This window comes from Ammospiza caudacuta, chromosome 9, assembly GCF_027887145.1.
Source record: "Ammospiza caudacuta isolate bAmmCau1 chromosome 9, bAmmCau1.pri, whole genome shotgun sequence".
NCBI classification, from domain to species: Eukaryota; Metazoa; Chordata; class Aves; order Passeriformes; family Passerellidae; genus Ammospiza; species Ammospiza caudacuta.
Window position 1 is genome coordinate 20,017,959 of NC_080601.1, and position 12,590 is coordinate 20,030,548.

Sequence of the window (12,590 nt, forward strand, 5' to 3'; positions counted from 1 at the left end):
AAAACTCTGACATTTTAAAGGGCCTTAAGATGGGCATGAATTGCATTTGACACCTATTTAAAGCATCCTTTATTTTATCTGATTGATTCTTGGAAAAATCATCTTCAAAGAGCTATGGATGGAGACAGAAGACAGAACATGTCTGGTGTGTGTCAATAGATAGATACAAATATGTATCTGTAATTGCTTCTTTCCAGCCATCTACTACTAAGAGAGTTATTCCTCATATGCAATATCCTAGAGCTTAGAATAGCCTCTGCAGGTCAACACAAAATGCTGGTTTATCAGCAGAGATAGCTGGAGTCCTGAAAGTCCTGAAAGCATGATAAAATGTTCACAAACAGCATTTTTTTCAAGCAAGGTCTGGTGACAAAATTAAACACACTGGTTTTTCTTACTTTATCCTCTCCAGTCAAATTGCCTCCTTGCCCCTCATCTATCCAGTCAAGATTCTCACGGGCTAATCGCTTGGTGAGATCTTGTTGTTCCCCTGGGATCCAGTGAAACAAGGCCAGAGGATCTGATACTATCACTTAGGGAAGTAAAGAGCTTCTGCTTTCCTTCCAAACAGCAGGAGCAGCAGCTCCCATTTTGGGAGGAGGGGTTTCTGTGGCCCTGACTGAGAACAAGGTGCTTAGTGTTTTCCTTTAGCACAAGAAGACACTCCTCTATAGGAATGATTTACATCTATGAACAGCAAGCGATGCTTAACGTTACACTGATGTAGACTTGGGAGTGCAGAGATAGCCAAATTAGGAGCTAATTGGTGCACTGGGGACTGACTGTTGGGCCCCCTTGGCTGCTGGATGTGATCACGAATAGAAAGAAAAAAAGGAAGAAAGAAAGGGAGAGAGCAGGAGCCATCCTCCAGCCAATGCCTCTCTAAAGGTTGGGATTCCTGAGGCCGCTTCTGTCTAGTGCTGTCAAGGTCAGCAGGTTCAGGTTCACTGAACGGTCAGGATGGTTTGAATTACTGGCACTGCCTGCCGATTCCTCCGCTGATCGTGATCCGTCTTCCAGCACCAGCTGCGGGATGATGCTCCCCAGCCATGTGCTGTGCACGGTGTGGGGCACAGGGAGTGTCAGAGAGGCAGATGCTCTCGTTAAAAGGATAAGTTTTTAGGAAGATTTAAGGACCCAAGGCAATGCTGAAGAAAGGCACATGCTCCAACCACTGAGCGTGTGGAGACTAGGTTTCTAGAAACAGCCATTCTGGTCCATTTTTCTTTTACCTGGATAACTGCACATTAGTATGTGCAAGTAAACAACACTGCTTGGACATTTTCTCCCCAAACACATATAGCTGTGTGATCAGGCTAAAAGGCAGGGTAGCCAGCATGTTCCTACAAGGCAGTCTGCAGAGAGTGCCAGAAGGTGCTCAGAAAGCTGACTGCCAGTGTGTCCTGCAGCAGGTAGTCTTGGAGCCACTGAAGAGACCTCACCAGAGCAGGTGGCGAGAAGCCATGCCTGCAGAGGTATGAGTTTGCATAGCCAGGCTGGCAGTGTCACAGATGTGTGCCTGCAGTGGCACCAGGGTGTGGCTGAGTGCCTACGTGTGTGTGTGTGTGTGTGTGTGTGTGTGCCATCCAAGCAGCCAAAGCAGCAGTGATAGCAGAAGTATATGAGAAAGAAAGTGGCAGGAAAGAGCAACAGGAGGGATTTAGAAGACAACAGGGTTGTGTAGAAGTAGTGTCTAGTGTTTGTCTTAGATGAGAACATGTCCACAGGCATCCTTTACTTGCTTTCAGTAGAGTTGCACTACAGAGAAATCTGGCCCTCTCAATCTGTAAGCTGAAGTGCTTACTCTTGCTTCTTGTTCTGAGCTCTGTTGTGTTCCTCTGTGAGTCAGTCACTCATGTGCAATAGCTATGGATACGCAGCTTTTGTACTCACACCTCTGTGTTTGCTTGCCACACACATTTCTACACCTGTTGAAAACTCCATGTAGAGCTGTGAATGCAAGAGACTGCCCATACCTTGTGCCCATACATGAGGCCTCTTGCACAGCACCCTTGGTGCTCACCAAGATGTGGAAGAGATCAGGGTTAATGCCATGAGATCTGCTCCACAGAAGGGAAGCCCCCATCTCCTCTAAGCTTAGCCCAACTATTCTAACGAGCTCTGTGTGTCGCCTGCTCTAGGAAGCATGTTGTGCCTACTGTCACCTCTCTTCAACTCCTCTCCCAGTTCCCTCTTCCACTGCAGAGCAAGGGGCTATGGCAAGAAGGGTCAGAAACAGTGCCCAGTATCATGCTGGTTTACATTAATGAGATACACACAGTGTAATCTGGCAATGGAATCAGCTCTACAAAAGGAGGTAATAGCAGGCTGCCATGAGCAGAGCAGCTCAGGTAATTGGTTTATCTATCTAGAAGCAGTAGTAGCAATCTCTGCACAGACAGAGTAGCAGTAAAGTCTCTTCCTTAAGGCTATTTCCTTTGTCTTTTCAATTGCTTGCACATCCATGTGAGATAGAGAGAGAGAGAGAGAGAAAGAGCTAGAGAGAGAGAGAGGGAGAAATGTTAATTTGTGAATTAATGGCTTTTCTCTGCGGAATTGTAAATTCAAATGTCACCTCACAGGGTGACACTACGCTGGGCTGCTGAGGAAGCAATGATAAGATCCCCCCCATCCCCATGCCGACATATACCCATGCCCCTCCCCTCCCTGAAAGATAGCTACGAAGTGGAACATGCTACTTTTAATTTGCAGTAACACCACAGCAGAGGGATGCAAGAATGACTGCTTTCCAACCCTCCCTTCCACAGCAAGCTGGGCCACATCTTTTCCTCTCTACCTCCTTCCACCCCCTCTTCAACCCCTCCCATTTTAAACTGTGTCCAAGACAACACATTATCTAAACTCCCCCCACCCTGAACTAATCAAAGGATGAGCTAAGGGAGGGCTCTTTAGAATGGATGCCTCTGCAACCCTCTCCTCTCCTGCAATAATCAGGTGAATTAATGACCCTGAAGTTAAAGTGAGCGCTGATACTCAGGCGTTGTGCAGCGTAGGGGAGAAAGCCTTCATTGTTTTCGAGCAGGAGGCGGGCAGCAGCAAGGGAGATTCATGGATGGAGATTGAATATGCAATTTTCTTTCACCTTGCCAAGAGCTGCCCCTGGGCTGTGCCTGGCCTAAATTTTTTTTTTCCTCTTGCCATCTCTGCCTTATCCGGCCCTCCCACCTCCCTTCCATTCTTTCCAGAAAATTACCTTCAAAATTGATTTCCACTTTTACAAACAAATATAATGGGAACATGAGGGGGGAAAAAAATCTTGGGCTGTGATGAATTAGGGCTGTCAGGTGCTTCCAAGTCTCCTTTGTTTTTGTTTTACTGCCTGTTAGGTTCTTTGTTTTTCCACCAACTGGGAATAATGCCCCTCCCCACAGTCCCCATGGTGCATGGCTACCTTCACAGGATATGGCCACCACCTGATGTCATCACTGTGTTATCCCTGCTCTCCATCACTGTGAGCAAACAGCCGCTGCTAACAGGCTGTCCTGGCCCTTCACACCAGGACACACCTGATCCTGTGGAGACACTGCATGTCCCAAACTACTGGTGATCTGGGTCCTACAGCCCAGGTACAGGTCTGTTGATTTGCCTCTGATCTTCTTCACCCTCCTCCTCCTGTTTTCCCTTGCCTTATTCAGCTGATGGACAGATCCCAGCTCTCCCTGTTCTGACAGATCAGCCTGGGTCATTGGCATGTCACCATGACCCATGTTTTGTGTCAGTGCCATGTCACCTTTATTCCATGGTAGTATTGCCCTTATGTCTCATTGCTATGTTACTTGACCCCAAGCCAGTGTCTCTCACTTGTCATGGCATCCTCATCCACTGTTATACCAACAACCCTCTAAAATACCATTTGCCTGCACATTGCCAGCTATTTCTGATTCCTTTTGCAGTTGATTCTGTCATCCACTGTGTGTTAACCTGGGACCCTCATGGGTTCAGACACCATGCCCTCTGACTCCCATACTCTTTGCCTCCATGACAACTTATAACAGCCACCTCCATGATTGCAGGCAGACCCAATGTAAGACTCATATAAAATGAACAAGAAGATCCAGAGAACCAGGCATCTAGCAAAACTGGTGAGCAGCCTTTGCACAGGTAGAATCATTGAGGAGGCAGAGACACTAGGAGGAGTTGTAGCTGCCTGACTCCTGTTGACATGTTAGCTCCCAAGAATGAGTCAAAAAGTGGAAAAATATCTAACCACAAACTAATTACTAGTCAGAAAACCACACACTTACGGTACTCACACAAATAAATGTAAAGAAAAGCTCTATGCATAAGTAGTGCCCATAAAACATAGCAAATTAACATTAAAGACACAAGAATGCAAACTGAGACACACAGAGGTACTAATGTAGGTGCATGTCAATTAAATGTAATTTCTGAATAAACAAATAACTTACAAAAGTATATGTACACTAACTAAATGAAAGCCTGTAACTCAAAGTAATTTCCTTAAATTAACAGGTACAGAATCAAATAAAGTAAACAAATACAAAATATTTACATAAATAAACAGCCTTTATACAGGCAAGAACAACCAATATGTGTATATATAAATATATATATAACATACACACAAATATATAACCTCAATGCAAATACACATCTGTACAAACTATATACAGAAGTGCGCAGCATTAGCAGGCTACATATTCATATCCAGCAACCACAAAGATACATTGATACTCCAAGTATGTAACAACACATACACTCAGAATATACATACAAATATACAACATTCACATATAGTCTCAAAATGTGAATACAAATACCTCGCATTCATAAAAATACATAGCACTAATACTGAGCCTACATGCCCAGAGATCCATATGAACCACAGTACCCATCCTCCTACTAGGCAATATTATACACAGCTTAACATACACATTTTCTAGGTCTCCATAGGCATGCACAAAAATACGGGTCCAACCTGCCACTCACCCCAGTACACAAGCACAGATAAGTAGAGACTAGTGATCCTAACACAGAAATACAAACACCAAACAGGCGTGCATTCCTAGAGATACAAATACACAATCAGAGATGCACAAATACAACTGCAGCCAGACCAGCTTGTCTTCAGAGAATAGCAGCCCCTGCCAAACTAAGCAGCACTATAAGCTCTGGAAGCAGGGCATTCTGTCCAAACTGCTTTCTGTGATGTAAGCTGTTAACTCTCCCTTACCTGACTTCTTTCTGAGCAATGTGTACTCCCCAAACTCTCAGCATATGTGCAGACACCTCACACAAACACATGTATCCTGTTTCTCCTGCTCACAGACTGACCTCCAGATTCCTGGTGCAGCAGCCCACATTTCTGTCAGTGCTGTACTGCTTATTCACTGTCTTGTGCTTCATCCAGTTTCCCCCTCCTCTGTTTTCCTATACACACTCTCCCTTTTCTGACATCCTCCTGCAGCTTATTTATAGAGGTGCAGGACGAGTAGCAGGTGCTTTTCTTATGTCCTTCCAGGGGTCTCACTAGCTGAAGACCTTCAGGAGGGAGAAGTGGGTGATCACTTGGAATAAACTCCCTCTTCAATTTATATTTTCATCTAGAATGGCAGGGAGTGTTTCCTAGACTTGTGTGTATGAACACAGTGAGCCTGGTCCCCTGTGACTGCTCCTGTTTGCAGAGATACACCATTTCTGCAAGCTGCCCGTCACTGGAAACTCACCCATGCTGCATAAAACCGCAGTCCCAGAGAAAGTAGGAGAAAAACATTGTGGGAGTTTGAAAGACTCCAGAATCTGCTCAGCCCATCTGCACATCCATAAACTGCTGTGTATACACCCCACAACTCCGTGTGATAGTTGGAACATAGGGTTAGCACCTGAGGCAATATAACTGCATGTGTCTCCGGTATCATTAAGACTATTGCTGACCTGCAATAAAGCAGCCATATAGAATAACACAAACAAGTCAGCTGTGGTGACAAAAAATCACACTGTGAAACAATTCAGGCTCGCCACAGACAGTAGTGCTGTTCCATCACCTGCAGGGGTCCAAACAGACCCTGTTGTGTTCAACAATTATTAGGGTTTGAGGAGAACAGAAATATACCTACTATGCCCAGAGATGGACATACATCAGGCCATGACACAGTCAAGTGGAATGACTCACTCATATTCTTAGCAAACATATGCAGGCAGCATAGAAAAATGAATGAATGCATTTCCCCATAGGACAGCTCTGGGCTAGACCTCTGCTCTGGTACAACTCCAGCATAAGCAAAGCATCACCATGCAGATGACAGCATAAGCACGCTGTATGTTCTGAAATGACCCCAGCATGCTGTGGAGCACTAATATCACATTTCATGAAAACACACCATTCTGAATATGGTGCTGCAGTGACGTAGCTGCATTGACTTCACTGTCATGGCCAGTCTATTTTCAACCAACACATTATATCAGCTGCAGTAACAACTCTATGAATTGCAGTGACAGCACAGTAGAAACTGCACCAGTGAACCAACAATTACCATGTTGAAACACCCTTACTGCATGCCGTGATGCAAACATACCACAAAAAACAATTCACAGCTGCTCCTGTGAAGAGTGTAATGGCCTTGAGTGTAATGGGGCAGCAGACCAAGTAGTGATACAGTTAATCTCATCATTAGCATCACAAACCCACAACCTATAGTGATAGTTACAGCAGGATAACCACAACCAAACTGCCTGCAAACACATACTGTGTGCCACTGACAATGACACAGTCGTCTGAAATATCATAGCTGTGTCTCTCACACCGTATTATCCCTGCCACTCTGAACAACACAAATGGGATCATACTTGCAGTGGCATACTCAGCTGCTGTATACCTGCTCAAAAACTTAGACACATTACACACCTCTGCTCTATGCTACTTTCCACTTGAAGAAAATTTTGAACCCAAGTCTTTAAAACAGTTTATGTCCTGGGGCAGTATTTTAAAAAACAACTTTCAGTAATGGAACTGTCACAGATGTCCCTGCCTCGTACTTCATCAGAAGGAGGCATTTTTACTTTTCCAATATGAAAATCAGATCACAACAAGGTAGGAAAAGTCCCAAGCTGAACACTGTCAAGACCCTGCTCTGCACTCAGAGTCCTCCCATTTGGAGTGAGGAAAGAGAAAGCCACCTGTAACAAAAGCACTGATTTTCAGTAGAGGTTCTTATGGCAATAACAGTCAGAAAATTATATGAGCAGCAGCAAAGAGAAGGGCAGTGATGCTACCTATCCTATAGCTCCAGGATTAACAGTGCAGATACTCCTACAGGTAGTGGCAGCACCCTGTTCAGCACGGCCCAATTCCATTTGAGGAGTATGGTGAACCATCTGCACTGATACAGTTAACTCTTCTTGGAAAACACCACCAGATCTGTAGAAATCTTGGTGACTCTTCATTGTCCCACTGCACTGACACAGCCCTGCATTACTAGGCATCAATGTAACTCGCTGTAATCATCAAAATGACAAGTGAAGGATGGGAAGAAGGGACTTCTGCCTTTTCAGGCTTGCTCCCCCATCTCTGTTGGGGATTTCTTCACTGCAAACACCGTATTATTGCCATTTACAGTAGCAATCACTCAGTCCCCTCCTCTCCCACAAACCTAGTGCTGATATTAGCACTGATCACACTAACAAGCCTTTGGGTTTTATTACTACTGATACTAATAATACTGGACACATTACGTCTGCTCCCACCAATAACAGGCTGCAGATATGATCCCTGCTAATGTCGATAATACTGGGGGATATTATCTCTGCCATTGTCAGCACTGCAGATATTATTGCCAGTAATGCTGTCAAATACTACAGATACTGTCAAGGACCAAGATTAATAATGCTGAGAATGTTACAGCACCAACCTCACTGGAAGTTGAATCCCAAATGAGAATTTAGGGTTAGACAGGAAGTCTGTTTGCAGTCTATTATGGAAAGAAAGGGCCATGTCTCATAAGAATGGTTTCATAAAAATTGCTGAAGTTTCACCCAGCTGAAGATGCAGTGTTATATACTCTATATACCCACGCTGGCAGCAGCGTGATATACTCTTTTCCTGTTATCTAATTACTTATCTATCTATCTATCTATCTATCTATCTATGTATCTTTCTATTTATCTGTCTTTCGCTTTCTCGGCATTTCTCCTTTTTTTCTCCTTGTACCATGCTCAAGACTACAGTATGAGTGACACTAAGTTTTTGTTAGTGCCTCTGGGTCACCCCAGTTCTCGTTCTTTTAGCTGTCAATTAAGGGATTATGAAAAAGCAGAAATAGTTGCATATTCTTCCCCTTTGTCCTTCTGGATATTGTATCGCTGCTTCTTAGTCTGGCAATGACCCTGCTGAACATGGTTGGCCTGCCAACACAGAGTACTACAATACTCAAACCATAAAGAGCCAGGAATTCATGTTTTCTGATGCAACTTGATAGTGTAAGACCCTCACTGGTCTTGAGAAAGTCATCACATGCTGCAGGGTGACCTCTGCCTTTGGAAGATGGTGGGTATAAGTGAAGGTGGGTGTAAGGTCAGAGGGAAGTTACAGCTCCACTGGCAATGCCCACAGTGCTACACAAATGTTTAGTCAAACATTTTAGTCAAATTAATTTCAAAATCGCAGGAGACCAGCTCTATCACAAAAGTCAGAAATTTTGCAATCACTGGTTATAAACTGAAAAAAAGTGTATTTTGGTCTTAACAAGGCAAATCCTGACCATCCATTCTTGGCATTCACCTGAGGAAGACATACTGAGTTTTGAGGAAAGACTCATGGCCAAAAGTTCCTTGTTGTGACTAGTAGACACTCAGAGGTGCTTCCCAGCTAGCTCTCTCTCAATGTCATACATCACCCAGGCCACCCTTGCACTTTCAACCAGCGAATTTGGTAGGTTGGGATTCCCACTCTTTCCTCTAACTCCCTGTGGGGGACACACCTGGCTGTCAGCGTCCATCTCGGAGCCCACCTCATGCATCCGTCTGGCTCTTTCTGTCCAATCGGGAGTTCTGCTACATCATCTTGACACATAATTATTTCTCTTCTTAATCATCTGTGCTACTGTCTAATGTAGACACCAGCTGCAGCAAGGAGGACCTGGGGGAGGGGGTGTGCTCACAAAGAAGCTTCTCTGTCTTTCTCCTACCCTGTTCCCCCCAGCCATCACAGAGGTTGCTAACAAGGTTTTCAGAACTGGTGGTTCAGGAACGGTTTGGTACTTCCCCTTTCTGCTGAACTGCATTCCTCACAGAGGAATCCTTGCAGCAGAGCTGGTCCAACAGAGCAGAAAGAAAGAGAGAGCAGTGCTGCTTCTTCTGCCTCCTTTAGGGAAGAACCACTCCCTAAATGCTTGGAAAGTAGATGTGCAAAGCTCACAAGGGCTTTTCAATGTAAGAATAAAACCTGAAGTTAAGAAAGAAACTGCAAAAAAGTGTTCAGAAGCCCTGGGAAATACTGAGAAGGTGTATGCATCCAGCATGAACATGAAAGAAATACTCACGTTGTATCTCTTGACAAACTTTTCCTACTCCCCATCTCAACTAGAAACAATCAGAATGTTCAGAGCTACAGAGGAGACTGCCCAGGAATGAGTGAAGATCACTGGCTTTGCAAAACTTCCCCTTGCACCCTTCTAACCTTACGACTCAGCCCCGCAAAGGGACAATATTTTTCATAATTTCTGAAGGCCAGTGGGAGCCCAGATAACTCAACTCATGGTTAGAGATGTTGAGCAGCTAGCTGGAGGTCCCATGTGAACTTTCTCTGGGTCAGGAGCATGTGTCCCTGCAGCAGATATCTGGGATGGCAGGATTAAGGCTGTTATCTAAGGCAGTTGCAACCATATCATGTAACTGCCACCTAAAACTCTGAGAGCTAAAGACAAACAACATCTGCAGAATTGTCTGGTTGGAACCTTTTTGATTCCTAGTAGGATATTTGGGCACTTGGCCAACAGCAAGGAGCTGCATAGTGTCAGTTGCCTAAATCAAATCTGGAATGAATTAAGGACAGACACAAAGACTAGTTCTTACCATCAATATATAATTGTGAAGTGTCACAGTCTTAGATGGCTGCTGTGTTGTTTCTGTGTTTAATTGTATTGTTCCAAAGAAAGCTCAGGTTCTGAGGCTGGAAGTGACTGTGTGGCTGCATCTAAAGTGGGATGATCTTTCCAGGTATAGCCTGAATAGTAGCTAAAGCCAGATTGAAGAGCCTAATTTCTAATGAGATGTGGAGACACCATGTTGAGAGATGGTGATCACCACATTGGACTGTATGAGAACAGGGATTCTCAAAACCCTCAAATAACTGCCAGGAGATCTGCACAACTGTTAGAGAAACGTGTCATTCAGTTTGAAATGTCACTATTTCCTGTGTATGTAATGATGGAAAATGCTAGAAAGGTTTGCAATATTTGTCTTTTATTCCTGACATTTTTTGACTTTGAGGCATTGACTCAGTCCTTCCATTGCTACACTTTTTTCTTAGCTGGGCCCTACTGCCATCTAGCTGGGAAATGGATCTTCCTCTGGGGCCCCGATCCAATTTCCAATGACATCAGCAAAAATCTTCCCATTTGCTTTAACAGAAGCTGGATTGGGTCCTTGCTTCTAGTTTTACTTTGTATAAGGGAGGAAGGAAACATGATGACTGCCTGTTGTTCTTAGGATTACTGTGTTTGTTTGGATCAAAAACTTACAGATGTGAACCTCACCAGAACCAATACTGAGAAAATTACTAGCAAAACCTCAAAATGCAGCATCTGTCTCAGGAGAGCTTTTTCTTCTCACCACATATCACAGAGAACTCTCATGTTCTCTTGCGCTGCACAGCATTGGGATTACAGCACACACAGCACCCTGAGCCACCTGTCCTAAGAGGTCTTTCCATGCAACAAGCAACACAACATACTGAAGTCAGAGCTGAACCCAACAAAACTGCTCAGCCAATATTCTTTGAAAAGTTCACCTCCTGGCCCTCAGGTTTAGAACAAATCAAATTTAAAAAGACAGACTTAAGGAAAAGTGTTTGAAAGCCACCATAAGAGCACCGAGACCTTACCCACCCCTCCTGACTCAGTCTATTTAGACCTGAGGCTCCAGCTTTTGATTCATTTCAGGATCTTTGCCCTGGATACTTCACAGCAAGTAGGAGGCAAAAGGAGAGAGCTTAATACTGTTTCATTATAGCCTTATTGAAAGGCTTAGAAACAACCTTAGGATCACAATACTCAGAAGATCTCCTGTTCTGCTTTCAGACTGTTGCAAGCATGACAGCTTTGCTGTGGTAGATGCTACTCATTGAAAACTGGGCCCTTGTGATCACCAGCTAATGTAGCTCGTGGCACATCACAGGGCGGGAACTTGTTTGCAAGGGGAATGAAAGACAGCTCCCACATTGCTGGTGCTTCTCCAAGATGGCATTTAGTTTGAAATCAAGTGAGTCAGGGAAACCATGTTTACCCACAGTTCAAAGTCCGGGCACCTGCTGGCTCCTGGGGAGCTCAGTTCCAGCCGTTTCCAGCAGTGAATGAACTTGGGATCAGCTCCAGCAATGGAGACGGCTCTCTGCCTGCTGAGCAGATGTCTGGAGACGCAGCCTGTCATGAAAGGCCTCGGAAGAAGAGCATTCCAAGCCAGCAGGGCAGTGGCGGGGAACTGGTCTCTGTTGCTAAAACTGATCTAGCCCCTGGAGCAGCTGCAAACCTTGGCCTGAAATTGGAGCCTGTACATGGGGACAAAGAATATAAAAGGGAGGATGAGCTTCTCCCCTCCCCCTACCTTCATCACGTTTCCTCTTCTCGCCATTCGACCGAGGAATCCCCAAGATCCCGTTAATGGAGTAAGAGCCCACTGGATCATTGGAGGCACTGGAGACAGGAGGGGATGCTGTGCTGGGCACTGGACGAAAGGAAAAGGGAGAAAGGGCCATCAGGAGAGCAGCACAGCACTCAGGGATCCCCAGCTGAAAGCTATGCATGCCACCAGTCTAATAGGAAAGCCTGGGCACTAAGCAGATTCCTGGTCCTTCATGCTGAAGGATTTACTCTACTGTATCCCAGCAAAGCTGCATCCCAGCTTTGCTTGTCCACTGCTATACTGTAGCTTCACAGCCTTCCAATACAGGGCCATTGATAACAAGTAAGTGTACTCCATCAAGAAGCTAAATGTTGTTACATCCCAGTTCAGAGCAGGCTTTCAAGGTAATCCAGTGAAATGCTGCATAGGCCACATTCTCTAGTGACCTTATAGTCCATCCATATTTTACCAGATCATTTCTTCTCAGTATTTTTTCACCAGGAGTGCACATGCTCTGTCTTAGACAGACTAGACTCTTACATGCCAACCTGAAACACTTAGTGAAAAAATTACCTTCTTAGCATAGGTTAGAAGCACTTCAGTACTAGCCTATTAAATTCAGTTCCCTACTGGAATGACTGGGTGATACATACTACCACCCAGATTAATGAAAACCTAGTGCCTTCCCTTTGTACTCACCAATATCAATAGGCAGAATGCTCTGGCCACCTGGCTGTCCAAGATTGCTCATGAATTTCCAATATATCAAAAGT

General features: G+C 44.6%; 1 protein-coding gene across 1 annotated transcript in view; it reads right to left on the reverse strand.

Moving 5' to 3' along the window:
• The window catches only part of PAX2 (paired box 2), an 85,484-nt gene that overhangs the window by 37,306 nt on the left and 35,588 nt on the right, over positions 1-12,590 (reverse strand). The window contains 1 exon segment of the mRNA XM_058810923.1: positions 11,800-11,919. Coding sequence (XP_058666906.1) covers positions 11,800-11,919 — 120 coding nt within the window.